This window comes from Lissotriton vulgaris, chromosome 3_1 (genome assembly GCF_964263255.1).
Source record: "Lissotriton vulgaris chromosome 3_1, aLisVul1.2, whole genome shotgun sequence".
NCBI classification, from domain to species: Eukaryota; Metazoa; Chordata; class Amphibia; order Caudata; family Salamandridae; genus Lissotriton; species Lissotriton vulgaris.
In genome coordinates, this window is record NC_141689.1 from 1,075,601,656 (window position 1) to 1,075,622,905 (window position 21,250).

A 21,250-nucleotide genomic window follows, 5' to 3' on the forward strand; every position below is an offset into this window, starting at 1 on the left:
TAATGATTTCTTCTAATGACCAATTTCCTCGCAGGATCTTGAGCTTTGTGATGGGGTTTGCGCAGCCTTCAATTATCCGGAGTCGAACTGCGTCTTCATTCGTAAAGGTGTTAAAGTGGCAGCCTTGTACCAGGTTTTGCAACCGAATGATGAAACTTGGCAATGGTTCACCTGGTTCCTGCCGAGCTGTGTTGAAAGCGATGCGCTCATGATCCACTTCCGCTTGTGCGGAGAGACGGGCACCTAGCTTCTCTTGGAGTCTTTTATAGATTTCTGTGTCTTCTTTGGAAGATGTTTTGATTGGGCATTGGCCCTCAGGACCCACCAAATGGAGGAGCAGCATTAAACATTTCCTCTCTCTTTGTTCACCATTGGCGTCCAGGAAGTCACTCAATGTTGCCAGCCAATGGTTCCGTTTGAGACACAGACTCCAGGTATCCGTCTGCACCCCTGGGGGTGGTACTTCAATGCAGGGATTGAACTGTTGTGCTACTTCTTCCCCCGCCATGAGAGGAGGATTTTGATGGATTATATTTGCAGGGCACGGGCTGTTCACTCGTCTTCTCGTCTTCTTAGCTGATCCTCTTTAGTCGAAACCTGTGGTCTGGTCATGTGCTGGGACGTTGATAATCTTTGCAGTCATCACAGTATGTGCCAGTGAATCACTCAGATTTTGTGCGTTCCGAAGTGTCCACCACCCAGCTGCACTGTGCTAGACACAAGGTTTCTTTTCTTTCGAGTTGCATGCTAGTGGCAGGTGTTTACCAACTCTTCTGCGGTGATGCTGGGCACGTTTGACATCTTTGTTCGTTCGGGCGTTCCCTGTGCACTAGCGCAAGTCCTCCAGTCACTTCAGTGTGTGTTGTGCTTGTTCCTGGGACTCTCTTTCGCAGTCTTTCCCTCTTCTGAACCTCGTGTGGTTCTGTCCAGCAACTCCTCCCTTCGGCGCTCTTCAGTTTGTGCTCAGCGTCGTCTTTATCTGTCTCTTGAATTTGCTTATGCTTGTTCCATTGTGCTGTTGTCTTTGCTTGGTCCTTGTGTTCGCTTGTGCTTCTTTTATTTTACAGACACGTGTTACTTCATTACATTCGCCACTGCGCATTCGCTTGCGTTTCTCAGTGTTCGCGTTTCCACCCGTGCTGATATTTGTTTTTGTCAATGCTTGTTTGTTAAGTCACTCTTGTGGTTGCTCGTGCTTGTTCTGTTTTGGTTGCCAAGACTTGTTCATTGTTGTTCACGCACCGTTATCCACGCTTATTTATTTGTCTTACCAATGCCTATTTCTTTGCATTTACCCGTGCTTATTTATTTGCACATACCAAGGCTTGTTGACTTGCATGTACCAATGCTTGTCTATTTGCATTTACCAGTGCTTGTTTATTTGCACGTGCCAAGGCTTGTTGACTTGCATGTACCAATGCTTGTCTATTTGCATGCACCAATGCTTGTTTATTTGCATGTACCAATGCTTGCTTGTTTCTGCCAATGTTTGTTTGGTCTTCGCCAATGCTTGTTTATTTGCATCTACCAATGTTTGTTTATTTGCATGTACCAATGCTTGCTTGCTTTTGCCAATGTTTGTTTGGTCTTCGCCAATGCTTGTTTGTTTCCTTACAGTTATCAATGCTTGTTGACTTTCTTTTGCCAATGCTTGTTTCTTTGTTCTTGCCAGTGCTTTTTTGTTCACTTTTGCCAATGCTTGGTGATTTCTTGACGTTGCCTGACTTCAAGAAGGCCGCCTATGGACCACACAGGGTATGTCCTTAAAACCTGCCTGACTCAAAGATGGCCGCCGTAGTTGTCTGCAGGCACTACTTTCTCACTCTGCACTCGACCCGATTCTTCACACAGGACTCACCGGCAGTTGCTTCCAGGGTCAGCATACTCCAGGTTGGGGTCCCTCTGGTTACTACTACAATCAGGTGAGGTTGGGGTGGGCTCCCGCCTTACTTTGCAGGGTCCTTAGGCGGCGGCGTGCCAAAACCCACGCATCCGGAGTGAGGTTTTCCGACGTCGGAGCTCACTCGGCTCCAATTTCACTGCGCTCAGCAGCGCTTGGCAGGAGACCTTCTTGGGGGCAGTAGACCTTCGTGGGGGCGATGTCCTTCACCCTAGGGCACTTTCCTTCGACTTTTGGGGCTTGGCAGAGTCGGAGTGGGCTCCCGACTTCTGTTTTGTTGGGGCATGCCAAATCACACGCATCGGGTGTGAGGTTTTTTTCCGATCACGGGCATTCGAGCCCCGGTTTTCAGACGCTCGGTCGCGCTCCCCAGCCAGTCCTTCAGGGGCAGATTCCCCCACCTCTGGGCACTTCTTCAGTTCTCTGGGGGCACAGCAGGGTCGGAGTGGGCTCCCGACTCCTGTCTTCACGAGGGTCACTCACTCTGCACGCTTCCGGCGTGATCCGCGCTTTAAGCGCGAAGGGCTCTTTTTTTTTTTTTGGCACTGAGCATTTCAGCGCTCCTCTCGGCCACTCTTCTCAGTTCCCTCGCGGTCTGCAGAGGGGCAGGGTCACTGGGTGTTGACCTCTTCGGTTTAGGTGGCAGCTCAGTCGTCTTCACCAGCTCGATCTCGACTGCTGCTTGGGACAGGGTGTTTTCACGAGGTGCTGTGGGTTTGTGGGTTTTGCTTATCCCACCCTCGTCGCCAGTTGTAGCATCCTGCTACAAATAACCACAGACACAATTTCTTATTATACTGGAGTTTTATTGTGTTGCATCCAGCCTGTCTCCTGTCCCTACTCTAACTGTCCTCATCCTGTACTGACGCCTCCTCTTCCCTCAGCCCACCTAGCTCCGCCCACCCCAGCTACTAGACTGTCAACTATATTACAAGGGGTTACACTACCCCTAAAAATAGGTAGGTTTTATTCTGAGGTTGTACATCATTCGGACACTGGGCTCCCAGCTCTGGAATACCATGCGCTCAGACCACAGAACCCTTCACAAGCAGGCTATATTCTCTAAAAGCCCAACACCTGCCTTTATCAAGGAAAAACAATCATCCTCCCCCAAAGACACCAGGAGTATGACCTCTTTTCCAAGGACAAAGAACTCAAAATGAATCGATGAGTTCCAGAAACTGAGAAACTAACAAATGACACATCCTCAACATACAACTGTCCCAATGATCTCTGATGAAGGGGGTCAGAGTTTCCCAAGATCTCTATACAATGCCCAAACAGCACTACAAAGTGATTTCTGTTACAACCTAGTGCTCAAGTAACAAACAAACAAACAAATAAGTAAATAAAACGGTGAATACATGCTCTCCTTATACTGTTATGTTGTAGCACTCTGTACTGATCAGAGTCCAGAGTCTTCCGGCGCAGTCCTCCATAAAGACATTGCAATCACCAGGCTATCACAGGATCCTGTCAACAATTTGTTTCACCCCCATTGTCTGAATTCACTTTGAACAGAGTTTAGATTGTCCAGAGCTCAGTGTGAACATAGATGTATTACATGTTTCCCACCTTCATAGCCATTTCTCACATCTTTATTTCCTTCATTACTGTTTAGATGATACGGATCATATTTTATGGCCAAATAAAAGAAGCTATTATGGAGTGATGCTAGCTGGAAGCCTTATTGTAACAATTCTTCTAATAACAGTGGGATCAAGCCTGATTCATGGTAATGTATGAGTAATATCTATTTACGCCATCTTGTTGAAGGGTAAGCCTTTACCAGCAACACAGTCTTCTTCTTTTTGTATGCACATTATCAGAACTACAACCTATAAATTATCAATTAGAAATTAGCTAGTTTCTGATGCATGTCCACAACCAATTTACAGTTGTTAACATATGGCATAGTCTTACACTATAGCAATAAAACGCTGCAAATCTGGAGTAATTCAGAAAAGTTTTCTTTTCTGACTGTACATACGACTTTTATAGTGAAATATTAATTCTTTGGAAGCGTGACTGATGAGGTGTCTTGCTACTGCAATGAATAAGGCTCTGCTTATGAACATTGCTAGTAAATATGGCAGAAATTGCTGAACCAGTAATACTAGTCCCTGCAGCAGTTTCTTAACTGTATAACTGTCAGCAGTGGTTCCTCCACATGGGTGTTGTGGAGGCGAATCTTAGACCTTTCCAAGGTTCTGGAGATGGACGGTTGAAGAGGGAGCACCAAAGTCACTCATACCATTGGGAGTCCTAGTGCCATGTGGTTATGCAGTCTCCAGGCCCTGCAGCTCGCTCCTTCCCGCACGAGTAGTTGTCCCCTGAGAGTTAGGATGATGCGATATTTTGGGGCAAGACTACTGAAATGAAAATCTTGTATTTTAACGACTTGGGTAAACCTATAGTTAAAGCTCATAACAGATAGTAAATTCATGTTGAATTCAAGAGAGGCTTTGGTGATTTTGGTTTCTTGGTAACAGAGGGTACTTATGGTTATGTTTGTTACTTCATAACTTGTTTGGAGTCATTTCATCATCTATACTGATTAATGTTTTTGATGAAACTGCTTCTGATGCATGAGCCATCAGTTTGTAAATTGGCATATCTGTCTTCCATCTGATCCTGTGCTCTTTAAGTAATTGAGTTGTAGCTTTGTTATATAAGCTCTGCTGTGTATTGCCTAGGCCTGGGTGGTAAATTCCGTTCCGCTTGCGGAATTTGGTTAATTTCGCGTTCCACGGAGAACGCGAAATTGCCCAAAATTCTGCGTTCCGTGACTTCGTGAAATTTTTTGCTTGTTCGCGTTCTCAAAATGCGTGTTCGCGAGATATTTCCCCCTGAGCATGCAAACAGCAATTGCGAACAGCAAAAAAGCATCGCGAACAAGCAATTACGCGTGTTCGCGGAATTTCTGCGTGTTCGCGGACGGAGATTTTTTACCGTTTTGCAGAGATTTGTGTAACGCGATCACGCAAATTCCACTCACCTGTGCTTGTGAGATTTATATAACTTTTGATTTGTTCACCCTTCGCTTTCAGTGTAGAACCTCAGTTGTAAAATATGACTAAGAATATATTTTGACAGGACTGGATACAAAAAGGAAGTGAAGAGAGAAGCTAAAGCATTTTGAAAATGCTAAGCTATGTGACCATGCATAGCCAAATTTTCTTAACAGCCTGTGCACATGTTGTGCTCTTTCAGGTATCTGGATGTTCGGACTTACCATCATAGATGGTCGTAAGATGTTGTAGCTGGTTATATCACTAGTGATGTGGTGTCAGCCGATAGTTCTGTTCTTTCCCAAAATTGCACTTCTTCTGTGATTCTTGCAACTCTTTATCAATCAACAGTCATGTAATTCTTTGACACAGTGTTTTAAAGGCTCTTCGCATGATGCTACTCTACTTGTTGCCAGATTCAAGAAGCATTTTTGCATTCGTAAATCACCTGATTCACAGAATCTGGTTGTTTATGACAGCAAAAAGGCTTTTTAATGTATCACCCCCAAATAGCGATTTAGTAACACATTACCGAAGTGCAAATTGGATTTGCAAACCAAATAACGTTTCAGTATTTGGAAGGGGCATATTTAGTTCTTCTGTTTCAATTACCGAATTGGAATGGCATATATTAATATTTTTCACTCGAATTCCAGTCACAAAACAATAATATTTTACCACCTCCTCAGAGGAGGTGATTAGCCATTCGCAAAAGGGACGGGGTCATCAAGAGACCCCTTCATTTTTTCAGAGTGGTCAATCAAGTGGACCAGTGCCTACTCTAAAAAATGAAATTATCACTTTTCATTTTTTTATTTCAACACATCCCGTTTTCCTTTAAGGGAACCAGGTTGCATTTTTTTTAAATTGCTTTATTTAAAAGCAATGGCAGACCTCAGCAGGCCACCATCCTGATGGCTGGGGTTCCAAGTGGGTCACAATTTGTGACCAGTCTCATTAATATTCATGAGGTAGGTCAAATTGCAACCCACTACGAAACGATAATTTGCAAACTGACCTATTAGTACATTGGTCGGTTTGAAAATTACCACACTGATAGCAAAAATACTGTTTGTAAATTGTGACTAGCATTTTGCAATTAGTTGTACATGCATCTGGCCCTAGTTGTGGGGTGCAGGTAGATACAGAAGAGCTGTGAACAAATTATATTTGCCTGTCGAGGAGTAAGGTCTCAGTGCTGGCACTTTTAACTTGCAGCACAACTTCAGTGGATGGTGGACTGGCTACAGTATGAAGGAATTGGTGAAGCACAATATGTTCACAAAGCTTTGGGCCACAGACACTTGCTGAAGGTTTGTTAGTGGATTTTGTCCCTGGCTCATCTTGCCAGAACTTGCTGCAAGTTGCAAGGTATTGTTGGAACAGGTGCTTTAAGAGTTGTGGTCTTGGAGTGACTTTTCTACCTGAATTACCAATATGGTGTTTCGCTATGTTTAGAGTGTTAGTCAGATCAGTACCGTCACCTGGGTTGAAGTGGGAATGGAGAGAATCAAATATTCAGTGGCGGGTGGTGACCGTCAATGCTGGAGGGGCATTGGGGGAACTGAGAGACAAACCAAGTGGGGGGCCAAAAGGATATTATTATTTTTTTATAATGTGCTTGCCTGTGTTTCGCTCTCTGTGTTTTCTTCTTTCTTCTGGAGTCAGCGCGACAGCACCTCATGGAGCCTCAGGCAACCCCCTTCTGCAATTCCCAACGCTGCTCTTGCTGCAGATGAGCAGCATCAGGATTGGCTGAAGTGGGCTGCCTTGATGTGCCACCTCCTGTGCCTGATCTCCACCCAGCTGTTTAAGAGAGCTAGGTGGAGAGGTTTACACTGCACATGTGAGACTGGCCATCTCAAGACGGCTGGCCAAAGTCAGGGCCGGACTGAGAACAGAAACCAGCCCTGGCAAACTGCTCAGCTGGCCCCCCTTGGGGTCAGGGGGAGTGCAGGTGAGCAGTTTGCGATGGCCAGATTCGGACGATTTTGTTACCCGGGGCCGACATTGTCGACCTCCCGGTAACAAAATGGCCCCCCAGGGGCCCAAAACCCCCACCCTAGTGGCCTACCGGGGAAACACCCGGTGCCCGCTATGGCCAGTCCGGCCCTGGCCAAAGTGACTTACGCAGTGTAAACTAGTGGAGTGAAGGCCCTGTCCTCAATCACTCCTCAGGTTGGAAGCAGTGAAAAATAAAGCACTAATACATTTTATTACAGTTTGATTTTTCACTTTTGGTGCACTGGTAGCAAGGAGGCGACACCCCTCCACCCTAATGTGTGTGTTGCCGCTGAAAAAATATTTGTACAGTTCAGGGCTATTAGTAACTTTTCTGAAATTAGAGAAAATTACGAAATCCTGGTAGGGCAATTTCTCAATCACACTGCGTTCTCATCATGGCCAAACTAAATTGAGGTTGTGAGTTAGTTGAACCTACCACCCACGTAATACTACAAACACTGTTTTTTCTGGGAAGGGCATAGAAATGAGTCAAACCCCTTTACTGGTTCATAGAGGAAATTGTTAAGAATTGAAAGAACTGAAAGGAAGATGGGATAGGGTTCTAGTTTAGGAAGTAGCAGAGTAGGAATGGCTGCTAGGTTAGAGACATATGTCTAACTAGTTTCTAACTTATACTGTTCATCTGCATATAATCACTGTCTACCACTGTCTACCACTTACATAGAATGGGCCTTGTTTCTTGTATGCCTTCTCCAGGCTCATGAGGCATCATTGTATGACATGATATGGGAATGCCCCCACCATTAGCCTTTCTGCAAAGACATCCCTGACCACCTTACGATCATAACTGCTGATGTCATTCATGCAACTCAATGAGATTTCTATTGGGGCTGATGCACGGGTGTAAGCCCGAGAAACATAACTATAGGTTTGTGGGCCTGGAGCTTTGGATGGCTAAAACGTTGACAGTGTTGAGCTTGTGCCCCACACAAACGCCTATGTTATTGCATGGAAATTTGGATTGTTGACATTGGTGTCAGATGAGAGAGGAGGACAGGATCATGGCCATTGCCAACTGGGGCTGTTTTGGACCGTGCTTTATAATCCTGTTGGTAGACCGCCCTGATGTCATAGATTTTCATTAGTGATGATAGTTCTTGGCATGTTAGAGATGCCTAAGGTTGTAGTTGCCTCTTATTTGCTCAGCAGTGTGCAGGCAATATTCATTTTGTCTCAAGAGAACCAGGCTAGTTTCATTAGATCTGATAGGGGATTTCTTTTTTAAGGCCTTGTTTGAATTGCTTATTGTAGTGCCTCCGTCCTGTTTAGATTGCTTACCAAGCCTCTTCATATTTTAAAATATTTAATTTGGATGATGTTTGCTGATTTCTGTGATTGTTTAATATTTGTCCAATATTTGAAGGAATCAATATCGTATTGCTTGATAAGAAAATCAGTATACATGTCTATGAATAAAACACCCCATAATCAGAAAACAGATCAGGTAGGGGGCATTATTTTCAAATCTCCACTGCTTTCACATCCTTTTCTAAAGGTGTCTTAGAGAGGATAAATTCTAACAATGGTGGGGAAGATAATGGTTAAAACATTTCATTAAATCCCCATCACTGTCTCTGGATGTCTAGAAAATTTAAGTCAAAGGTGTGTGGAAAAATACACTATTTGTCCTTGTTTTTCAAAGTAGGTCGGCCCACTCAGGGCCATATTTTGACACGTTTTGCCTTGCTCTTGCACCATGTTAAGCCAATTTGCGTGGCTTTGAATGGCTTAAAAGATCTGGAGTAATGCAACGCAGTAAAAATAGCTGTGTTGCATTGCTTTGCATAAGGGAGGTGTTCTTTGCACGTTGCACGGGTGTTCCCACACAACTGCCATGATTTTTGACGCATTTCCAGTTTTGCCAATCCTGGTAAACCTGGGAATGTGCCAAAAAGATACACCTCGCCAGGAGAGGTGTAATGAGGAAAAATATCTTTATTTCTCCTCATTACGTCCCCTTTCTATGTGTGCTGCATTTTGCAGCATACATAGCTAGAGGATAATGCCCCTAAGGATTGTTTATGTGCTGGAAGGTGTCCCTTCCCAAACAAAAACAATCCTGCATGCAACACAAGTACTCTTGCAACATGGTGCAAGTGTGCCTGCGTTGGTACTAGGCAGCCCATTGTGCGTCAGTGCATGGGGAAAGGACAGGAATGAGCCATATGCCTTAAAACAACGCATTCCTGACATCTCCGGTGATGCAGTGCAATGCAACAAGGTGACTCGCTGCACTACACCACTTTGCCATAAATATGGCCCTCAGTTTACTTAATTGCTCGCTATAGTTCAAGAAAGCTATTTATGCCCCACCGCTTTAAATGTTCACCATCTGCCAGTGAAGGCTGGAGCTCATAACTTGAGACTAACCAGAAACAGTGCTTCTACTCTGATGCCTCCCAAAAGACATCTCCGACATTACCGCAAGTCGATAGTGTTATCAGGGCTTCACTCTTTATTACCAGAACACTAAGGGGTCGAATATGATGGCGGACGGACCTGCGTCCGTCCGCCACCCCAAGGTGGAGGGACCGTCCGCAGGGGCAGCGACGTTTCCTCCTTTGGAATTAGGATGTGACCGCCACCCTGGCGAACACATCCCGTATATTTAACATTGCGGCGGGTGCTGCTTTAAGCAGCACCCGCCGCAAAGTTAAAAATGCATGCTGTGCATTTGCATGCACAAAGCGGCAGGCACCGTGCGGTGCCTGCCGCATTGTGCATGCACCTGCAGGGGGTACCATAGGTACCCCCCATATGCACCCCCCACCCCCCTTCACCCTGGAGGCCCACAATTGGCCCCCAAAGAAAAGACAGTATGCCTTTCCACGGCGGCAATGCCGCCGTGGAAAGGCATTGGACCGCCAGCATCATAATCTGGTTGGCCGTGTCTCGCAGACACCGCCACCATATGTGAGCACTTTTTCCGCCGGTTGCGAAGGCGACCGGCGGAAAAGCGGCGGACGGTCTTGCCGTCCGCCGCGGACCCCCAGCCATCCTAATGTGGCGGGGGGTCATTGCAGTGAGAATGGCGGACGGATTGCCCCCGCCAGCCCTGCGGAGGCAATCCGTCCGCCATCATAATCGACCTCTAGATTTGTTTCTTATTGGGGCAGAGTAGAACAAATCTTTCGAAACCTAATAACTGGACATGTTTACAGATCCCAACACTATCTACTTGTTTCTAAATGAGGGAGCGGATACATGGCCTGTGAGAGTATTTCATAGAGAAATCATGCTTTTTATGGTCTGGTTTGACAGCACAGCTGTCACCAGACAATTATGTGAGCATCACTAAAGAGGGACATTAGCTGCAACCACATGTTGGCGGTCTGGAGTACATGTTTTGGTTAAGCTCTTCACACACCTGTGAGCATTTTCTTTATTAATCCAGCTGCCTGAGTTGGACTTTTATGGGCACACATATGACATTGGATTGCTATTAAATTGCCTTAGATAACTAGATCATTTATGTTGTTTTTCTCTGGCAGCAGCACAGATGGGAGTAGGGCAGTCATTAATCTTCATGGATTTTTAGTTTTAGTTTTAGCTCTCCCTTGACAGTGCAACTTTCACCTGACCTTTTAACTGATACCAACATTATTTTATCCTTCTTCCCTTCTACAAAAATGCATTTTCTTTCCCATGGTATTTACTTGTAATGCTTCAGATTACCATACAACATTTGTTTAAAGCCAGACCTATTGGCATTACAATATAGGATAATATCAGGGATAACTTTTTTGTGAGGCCTATCCAGAAAGGTACATTTTTACACATGTCGACTTACTCCTGTGTAAATTTGCTACTGCACCCTGTATAAACTTTACACTTTTTTTGTCGTTCAAGATTTCCAAATGTAAAGTTACTATTAGGTGCTGATTTAGTTGTTTGCAGCCCATCAAAACTGGGTCTGGAGCTTGCTAGAACAGGATGTATGAGTGTAAAGTTACTATTGGCACCTTGTGTGAGCGAAGGCCTTTACCACCAGGGAGGAATCCTTCATAAAATACAGCATAGAGAAAAATAATAAAGTTTATTAATTATTTAAAAACGATGTAATATTTTAGTGTTAAACAAAAATGCACATTAACTTAAAAAAATTATTCACTCAACGTGATCCTACAGTCCCGGCGGCACAGACCTCACAATAGAGTATGTATACTGCAGCCCCCGAGCCCCAAGCCTTCTGGTGTTGTATGGGCACACCGCTGTGCGCTGCTCTCTCTGCTGTGCCTAGTGACGCTCTCTATCTGATAGCCCCCATGAACAATACAAGACCCCACTAACAGATTGTAGCTGACACGACCCGGACATCCTCCACGATCCTCATTCCCTGACCTCCCCCCTCCCCCCCGCAATGCATCCCCAGTTCATCCCTCCCAGTTCCCCTCGGACTCGCATTACAGCAAAGACAAGGGGACTAACACCTCTGGTGTCCCTGCCATAGGCAAGCGGCATGTCCACTGGTTGAATAACCGCACCACTGTTGCCTAATTGTGCGTATCATAATGTAATGTGAGCATAGTTGAAAAATGTTAATAAAAAGATTTATTTTTTTAAACTTCAAAAAATTATTCACATAGATCTAAACAAATTGAATGTTACAGCGCCTTAACACATCAAATTAGTTAACTAAATAGTTAAGTAAATAAAATGTTTACACTTTACAAGATCCCATCCTCGCAATCATTTTTATAATAAACTACTATTTAGTAAATCTTATTAACCTTATTAGTTTAATTATTTTAAATTATTTTTTAAAGTTAAAATTTGTATTACATTTTTGTTAATCCAAATTTTAAAATAAAGTTTAAATAAATAATATATTTATATGTAATTTAACATTTGAAATAATGTATTTCAACATTATATACTATGAAGTGTAATTTTAAGTCCATGCACATATTATTTTCTATGGGAGTGTGTTGCAGCACATGAGTGGCTATGTGTGGGGCTGGACTTACCCCAAAGCTGGGCTGGAGTAAATGTATGACTTTTTGGGATTTTATTTTGGCTGCATAAGTTTAGAAGTGCAGTTGTAAATAGCAGTGAACTTACTCTTTTGTGTGTGGGGTTTATAATTGCATTTATTCTCAAAACACCTTTTTGCCTCTCCCTAAATGTATCCTTGACCTCCCTAAGAACCCCACTTAGGGCCTGATTCCGATGTGGTTAGGAAGGCCTCCTAACAGAATTTGCTCCGTCCAAATCGGATCGGGAACGTGTCTTTTCGACCGACTTGGAAAAGTTGCCAACCAACTGAGTACGACACGAGTTAGGTGTTTTTAATACCCTAATCCGAACCCGACGGCATTTAGAATGACTGAGCCGTACGCAGCAGAACCGTATGTCTCTACAGGCCGCGTTTCCAAATGACCGAGTACGATGCTGCATTTGGACAGCCTTTCCGAATCATGCAGTCCTACTCAAATCGGCAGTTGGAATCAGATTTTGGGGGCCCTTAGTGGGCCCCCCTGCACTTGGAGCCTTCCCAATCGGGCCTTTGGGGGTACCATGTGGCAGGCACCAGGGGGTGCCCGATTTTCCCCAACCACCTCTTTCTTCAATAGGAGCCTATGCATTCGGTCGGAACAAAGGCTCCCATTGAAGTCAATGGGAATCCGACCGAATCGTATCTGGAAGCATCCGGATGCATCGTGCGCGGTTGGTTGGACTCTCCCAATCCGATTTTGTCAGAAATCATTCTCAAACCTATTCTATCGGAAAGTTTACCAAACCACATCAGAATCGGGCCCTGAGTAGTAAGTATTCCTCCCTTAACAGACATTCTTTCCAATTCCTCCCACATTTAGAACGAAAACGGATACTGCAGCCGGGGTAAAGTAAAGATAGGAGAGGCGAGTGCATATGTTTCCCCACATAGGTTTGTTAATAGCATTTTGCAGTACCTGAGTAGTACTATTGTAGTGCTTTTAAATCAACTACAAAGTGCAGCTTTTGAATTTGTCCCTATTTGTGTGTACTTGTTTCTATAGTGCACATTCATCAGATATGCCAGTAAAAGCCTGTGTTACTACGCTTGTGCAATGTTCACCAAAATTGAGATTTAGAGAGACAATACATTTTGAAAAGTCTTTTTCTGCTGCCCAAATTTTTCATGCATTTAAAAGTTAAGTCCTTTTGCAGAGAAAGCCAGCACAATTTAAGGAGACCTTTTTCACACCTTCAATGCATTACAAATGTACAGTACCTCATCAATCACTTTTCCCATTCCTTGTAAAAGTGTTTTCTTTAGAGTGAAAATAGACAAGTTCTTCTCCCATGGAAGGAAGCAATAACACATATGGGCTATGAGTTTGAGCATAAGCTCACAATACATAATGGGAGGCTGTATGAGTAAATTTCTATTATTACCCAAAGTTATAACACTAATACCACTTACACGCACCTTCCCAGTGTTGCACTATGCCTCTTCAGTTAAATCTTTCCCTAAGGACTGATGCAATGGCCCACCTCGCTTCGCTTCCTGAGCCCAATCATGATCTTCCATCCTTTGCCAGAAATGTAGTGCCATCATAAGAGGTTTGGAGGCCTTGAGCAAATACAGATTTTGGGGGTCACTATTTAGAACTCTCTGGTTAGTTTTTTGCAGTATAACCCTGATACAGTAATCATATAACCAGAACCAGCAATCATTACAATACAATGGATTTAGCATTGAGGAATAACAGTGTGTCCAGATGCATTTCTGCATTTTATTTGTAAATCATTTGTTTTTCGTTGAATTCATTGGCCTACATATCACAGAGTTTTCATTACTGCAGAGCATTCTACAATTCAACATACCTTGAAAGAGGTTTATCAAAAGGATTAGAAGCAAGGAATAGCCAGGTCTTTAATTTTTTTCTGGAACACCATAGTGGTATTATTAATAATAATCCACATTTGTAAAGCGCACAATCACCCGTAAGGGTCTCTAGGCGCTGGGGGCCGTCGGGAAGATTAAGCAAGCTATTGCCCAGAGTCACAAGGTGCTGGGCTATTCTGCCGCTGGTGCCAGGGATCGAACCGTAATCCCCAGATTCGGGAGTCAGTCACCCTAGCCGCTGCGCCACACCTCTTCCTTGCAAGAATAGAATAGAATATGTAGCCATCAAGATGGTTCAGTTAGCTAACACTCAACTTCTATTTGCACTGAACTACCCTGGGGGCCCATGCAAGACTGGAGCCCAGAGCAAATGTCTACTTTACCCATGCTTCAAAGCTTTAAAGCAGCCCTGTTCAGAGGGCGTAGCCAGTTGAGCACCAAGAAAGTCGCTAACTATCCTGGCTCCTCAAGCCACCTCAAGAATCCACTTAATATTTGCAGTGTAGCTGCTATCAGACCCAGCGGAAATAGCAGTGGGGTGTCCATGTCCCATGTTTACAACAATAAATGTGACACTCCTGCAATATTTGAATATGTGAGATACCCAATTGTGCAGTCAGTATCCTACGATAGTCACTCCCTAATGGTAAAACTCTGTAAAACATTAGTTCTTCTTTTGTGTTAGGAGGGACACTTGCAAAGCCCAGCGTTCACACCCTCATGTTTAATAGGTATAAATTGTTTATGAACTGAAAGTGCCATATTTTTTCATATTTATAGTCTATTGGACACATTTGGGTGGCATGACGAAAGTTTGTTGGTCGGAGAATCAAGGGTACAATGCCCCTTTAGACAGACCATTCAATTGTTTTGCTAACCATCTGCAAATATATTGTTTGCACATATGTACACACACTGGGAAGAAGGTTTTTAGTGGGGGCAATATGTAGCTCGAGTAAGTCACTTAATGCATCATTCATTTTAGTTGATATCATATTCATATCCAAAGTTTCTACCTTAACCAAAATTGCCTGAGGATAGTCATACTCAACTTAGGGCAATTCAGTATTTTAGAATCGGTAAATGGGATGTAGGTATTTATTCGGTAAGTATTACCGAATCGGTACGATTTGGTATTTACCGAAATCGGTATTTACCAATTCCGTAATTCCCATTCATTCCTATGGGCCTGGAGAATGTGAATTACTGAATCTCTAAATACTGATTTGGTAAAATAGGGTAACATTCAAGGGTGGCAGGGTGTCACATTGACACCCTGTTGCACCCCTGAATATGCTTGTGTGCACACTAGGAGCATGTATGTCTGCCACATGGCACTGTTAAAAATGCACAGATTTGCATTTTCAAAGGTATTCGGTATTTACCACCAACTAATAGTTGGTGGTAAATAACGAATCCTTAGAGCCCATAAGCACTCTTAAAAGTGCTTCCTACATGCCATTTACCGATTCGGTAAATACCGAATCGGTAAATAATGATTCAGTATTTACTGAATTGGTAAATACCGATTCGATATTTACCAAATTATCACCTACATAGCAAATGGCTAAATACCGGTCGGTAAGCCTGAAATTTACAGAATTTCGTTTAGCGACCGGTAATGAGCCACCTACATCAGGCCCTTAGTTTATAATGAAGACTACTTCTTTAATTATATTAAGAATTGATCATTTCTTATCCTTACTTCTGTATATGTAAACAAAGTTTCCTTTTCATCATAGTCTTTGCTCCAATATACTGCACTTACCTGAACCCATTAACTATTACCATTAATCATAAAGGTATGCTTTGCAATTTTTAAAGAAACTGGGGTGACAGTAGACCTCACAAGGGTCCTACATCACCTACCTAGCATCCATTTACACAAAGTGCAATAAGTCCCTCTACAATGAGGCTCTCTCACAACCAAGTTTCCTGGACCATTAAGATATAGAACTGCTTGAACATTAAACTCATATGCCATTCCTTGTTTAATCTGTTGCGTGAGTTCATCGGCCAATTCCGTCGCAAGCACTACCTCGGTAGTGCTGCGCACGTCCGTTGGCTGACGCGGCCCCGCCTGCGCAATCACGCAATCACGCAATCTGCGCAATAACGCCCTCACTGCGGCATATTTTGCGCAGCGGTTAATTGTTTAAACCATACACATTCCAACTCAGCAAAGTAAGTTTGCATGCGAGCTCCTAATTCTTACATTATTAAAATGTGAAGGCAAAGGGCAAACATCATAATCAGAAAAGATAGTATAGCAGTCTTGCTCCAGGTTTTTATATGTTATTTTCATCCAATGTCTTTCAGAGTCATTATTTATTAAAATTTGAAGGATTCTTTGACTGGGATGGAGCTGGTGTTTGGATTGATAATTCTCCCATTGTCCTTGAATGGTATGGTTTCCTTTTAAAACCCCCTGCATTACTGTTTTAATATCTGACTTTGACTCTGTTTACAAATATTATGATGTAGTAGGAGCTCTGATTTGGGGTTTATTTCTACAATTGCATCAGATGGGTTTACAATCAAGTTTTTTATATACTGAAAGAAAAAAGGTTTTTGTTAACTCACTTCAAATTGTGGATTCAACAAACCCTATTGTTTTAACATCTTTTAAATTTAAATCAGCAATCTCAGGAATTTGTTTCAATAACGAGAATTTTGGATCTGGCCAGTAAGTGAAGTTATTTTGCTTTTCTTCCTCTTTCGACAAATATAAAAATGTCAATCCAGATCTGTATTATGCTCAATATGATCTTCTATTACATTGGGGATAACTTCCCATGACCAGATTCTATTTAGTTGAAATTTGTATATATATTAACCACTTTAAACATAATGTTTTTTTTTCTTTTGCCAATGTTTATTTCAATATGATCCCTACTACCCTTATTATTCATTTGACTTCTGGGAGCAGATTTTAACTTTACAATCAAAGTAGAGAAAATACTCTTGTTTTTTCTTCATCATATAATCTGGGTTGTATGACAGAGACACGCATGGCATAACCACACGTGACTCTACAACGCTGACCGTACAACTAATGCATCTGAACAATGCATTTCTTGACCGTGCATGCCTTTATCATGCTTGCCTTTACCACAAAATTCATTGTAAATGCATAACTGCTAAAAGAATGCGTGGTAAAGCTCATATCCCAGCTCCCTCGCCCTGAGTCCTAAAAACTATCTGACTCCAGAGCCCTAAAAACTACCCCAACACCCACCCAAGCCCTATATATTACCACGAGCCCTAAACACTACCCTGACCCTCCCTGAGCCCTGAAACAACCCCTACCACCCACCTGAGCCCTTAACACTATGTCCCATCCCCGAGCCATGAAAACTGCTCCAACCATTAAACACTACCACCCACCTTCCAAAATCAATACCCAGCCCCACTTACCTGACTGTGTCCTCTCTAGTTCCTTCCTCTTCCTGTGCTCGTCCATCCCAGCATATAGACCACGCACTGCCTTAACCACACATATGCATGGTTCAGGCATATAATTGGTTACGGCAAGCGTGGATCCGCTTGCAGGGAAACAGCACACGTGGCTCAGCCTGCGTTGTAAAGGCTGTTTCCCTATAATCCGAATTAATAACTGGGACCTTTCACATATTTGTAGGTAACTTATCCTGTTTTACTTTTATTAGAGAACATCCACATTTTTTCTTGGCTCTATATAAAGACAGTATTTGATTAGGTCAAAATGTTAAAGGCCCATAGTTTGGCAGAGTTCTTCTAACCAACATTGGTTGCCTCTACATAAATACAGGTAAAAGAACATGATCTGCATCATTTACATAGTTTAAATGAATCAAAGTGTTTGATTTAACTTTTTATTCTTATTTCCCTTGCATGTAACTCTTCAGATGTGGTTGCTTCAACTACATCCTCTTTTAACTGTGCTTGACATAGGGCATTGAGGTCCTTATTAAGGTAGGCAAACACCTATTGATTATTTGCAGTTCCACAGATATATCCTTTAATACACTTGACCAACTTTGTTGGTTCTTGGTGACCATAAATAAAGCTTTCAAAATCCTCTGAAACATTCCCTACATTAAGAGAAGAACTTAAAGTAACAATAAGGAAGTGGAGGAGGAACCTATATCAAAATCTGCAGATGACAGGGAATGGAGTCTGTCCCCTGTTGTATTCACAGCATGATCTCTCAACTGTAAACCATGGGACTGATCTCAAACAGTACTTGAAGATTGATCTGTCACTACTTGCAATTCTCGATACTCTGAGTTATATAGAAGCAAAGCCAATTGAGGTGAAGAGGACAAGAGAGGACCCTATAGCTTTAGAGAGGACAGAAAAGACTAGTTGGAGTGGTCCATTACTATTTCACGTATCGATTCCAATATTCCTGACGTTGGTATAGTTAGCTTGTGAATTACCTTCACTCAAATCTACAGAGGTCTTATCCACTATACATCCATGTTTATCACCCATTTTTAGATGGGCATATGCTTTAAAATTTTGATTTACAAAGTTCCAACTTGACTTTGCGAGCGGCGATGGCTTAGCTTCCATTCTCAATTGCTGAAATGTGTTGGTTTGTACCACTCTCGTCAAATTTTACTATACAAGTTAAGGAAAAACGAACAGGACAACCTGACCAAGGTTAAGCACGACCAAGACAATAGTGTAATTAGTATTATCGGGGTGCTGCACCCTTCCAGTGCCTGTCGTCCCAAGGCACAATTCCTGATCAAAATACTTTTAACAAATGACGGAAGGCGCACTCATTGAGATATCTCAGAGACAATGCTTTTAGTCCAAATAGTTATCTTCTTTATTGTGGTAATTATACCAGATAAAACACACAGCCAATGCGTTTCGCTCCTTTGGCGGAACTTCGTCAGGGCATAAACTCTGCTGCGTGTGTTATACCAGACAGATAGTAGATGTATTAAGAATCGCGGGGGAGAGTCATCAAATAAGAGCCATGCAAATATACTTGCCCCAGATTCAATCCAATTATGCGTAAAGTATATAAATAGAAACAAGGCGTGTTTTTTCTTTTTTCTTTTTCTCTACCTTTCTTGCCCCTTAATAAATAATTATTCCCAGAATGCTGGAGAAATGAGTATCAGAAGGCGCCAAGTTCGGCTCCTGCACTGTCATAAGGTCTTACAACCTGGTAGGCCTTCAACGATAAGAAGGGGCCCAGAGGACGCTTGATTCACCTCTTAAGTGGCGGTATGGGCTCAGTCAAAAACACAGAATCCCGGCATGCAACCTTTACCATCTTTTTCTGTTCCTCAAACTAAACTTGCTCTACGACAATAGTCAAGGCGAGTGAGTTTCTTATCTCTGCATTGTACTTTACCAAACTTTGTCAAACTATTGTAAGATTTATATGTATGGTACTTGAGTGTCTATGTCGAGCTAAACCAAATAAGCACCATTATTTTTGCTAAACTGATGAGCGTGCACATATAAGAGGGTTAAGAGGGTCACAGCATATCTTTTTCTTGTAAATACAACCACAAAATGACCTGATCAATTGACGAAAAGACGAGCCACTGCCACAACCCATTATATGTCTTGCCTGAAATAAATAGTTGACCTGCAGTGATAGTTCATTTGTTATGTTATGTTATGTTATGTTATGTTATGTTATTATCATATATTTTGCGCACAGATGCTCCAGCTAAGGAGCGTCCTGGCGCAAGGAAAAGGTGAACATAACACAACGCAGAAAGGAAACAGAAAAGTGCAGGAGTCAGTATAGGAGAAATTAAAACAAGTACGTTTTCACGCCCCTACGAAATGCTAATAGATCCTCTAACAGGCGGATTTCCAAAGGGAGAGAGTTCCAGAGAGCCGCAGCTCTCACACGAAAAGAACGACCGCCCATCCGGCTAAGCCTAAACCTCGGGATAACCGCGAGGGACTGCCCAAGAGATCTGAGAGAGCGAGTCGGGACATAGGCGGATAAGAGATTATTGAGGATCTCAGGTGCCGATCCTTTTAAAATTTTAAAAGCAAGGCTAAGGGCCTTGAAGTGGATTCAGCTTTTGATTGGTAACCAATGAAGGGACCGCAGAGTATTGGAAGTGGGACAGGACCTCGGCAGACCCACCACTGCTCTCGCAGCTGCGTTCTGAACGCGCTGCAAGCGAGCGATCTCAGATTGGTTAACTCCCAGCAGGAGCGAGCTGGCATAGTCCAGCTGGGAGATAATCGTCGCTTGGATAACCAACTGTCTCGTCGGAGCATCAAAAAATTTGAGCACCGGCCTTAGCCCACGCAGGACACCGAAACAGCATGCCGCCACTCTCTTAGTGTGGGTAGTGAAGCTAAGGGTGTGGTCTAGCCACACTCCCAGGTTTCTAAGTTCCATCACTGGTGTAGGGGCCGGCCCTAACTCCAGAGGCCACCAGATGTCCCCCCAGCGATGCGCTCCCCTCCCAACGATCATCACCTCAGTTTTTTTCGCGTTCAGCTGGAGACAGTTGTTATTCATCCAGCTGGCCACCTCTCTCAGCCCATCTCGGAACCTGGGGGCATCCTGTTCGGCATCCCCGCTGATCGTGACCGCTAGCTGTGTGTCGTCGGCGTACGAGACCATGGTTAGGCCCCACTGCCTGGCGACATCAGCCAACGTACAGATTGAAAAGCGTGGGACTCAGCGAGGAGCCCTGAGGGACCCCCAGGTCCAGCTGATGGAATTTGGACTGAAAAGGAGGGGTGGCAACGCAAAAGGAGCGATCGTTTAGGAAGGAGCGGAACCACTGCAGAGCAGAGCCACAGATGCCAATGTTCTCCAGGCGGTGTTGAAGGATGCGATGGGACACCGTGTCAAAGGCAGCACTAAGGTCTAATAAAATAAGCGCTGCCATTTGACCTGCATCCAACACACTCCGCAGATGTTCTACCATGGCCAGAAGGGCGGTCTCCGTGCTGTGACCAGCACGGAACCCATTCTGCGTAGGGTCGAGGACATTGGCCCGGGCCATATGCTCGGACAGAGCCAGGTTGACATGAGCCTCCATGACTTTGGCCGGCCAAGGAAGCAATGAAATCGGGCGGTAGTTTTCCGGTTTTAAAGGATCCAATGATGGTTTTTTCAGGATCGGGGAAACCACCGCCTGCTTCCACTTGGCAGGAACCGTACCTGAAGTCAAGGAGAGGTTAATCAGCGAACACACTACAGTGCGCCCCTGAAAAGAAGGATCTCTAAAGAGGGCAGGTCTGAGCGGGTCCGCAGGAGAACCGGACTTGACTCGTTGTGCCAACTTGACAAACCCATCCCAGGAAAGAGTAGGGAGAGAGTGTAATGCCAGGCAGCTGCTTGGGGCATTCTGAGGAATAAGTGGCAGCGTCGTGCTAGGAAACGACTGATAAATTGTCTTAACTTTCTCCAAGAAGAAAGCGGCCAAGGTCTCACAATGGGAGGTAGAACCATCCACTTGCGGAACCGCTCTCTTAGCCATCAGATTTTTAAGGGCT

General features: G+C 43.6%; 1 protein-coding gene across 3 annotated transcripts in view; it reads left to right on the top strand.

Moving 5' to 3' along the window:
* The window catches only part of CD274 (CD274 molecule), a 293,265-nt gene that overhangs the window by 176,988 nt on the left and 95,027 nt on the right, over window positions 1-21,250 (top strand). For 2 of the 3 annotated variants that reach the window (XM_086961494.1, XM_086961495.1), the window contains exon 5: window positions 3,522-3,635. The exons of the other annotated variant lie outside the window; for it this stretch is intronic. In XM_086961494.1, the coding sequence (XP_086817620.1) occupies window positions 3,522-3,635 (114 nt within the window). The remainder of the gene's footprint in view (window positions 1-3,521; window positions 3,636-21,250) is intronic. 3 annotated transcript variants of the gene reach the window in all.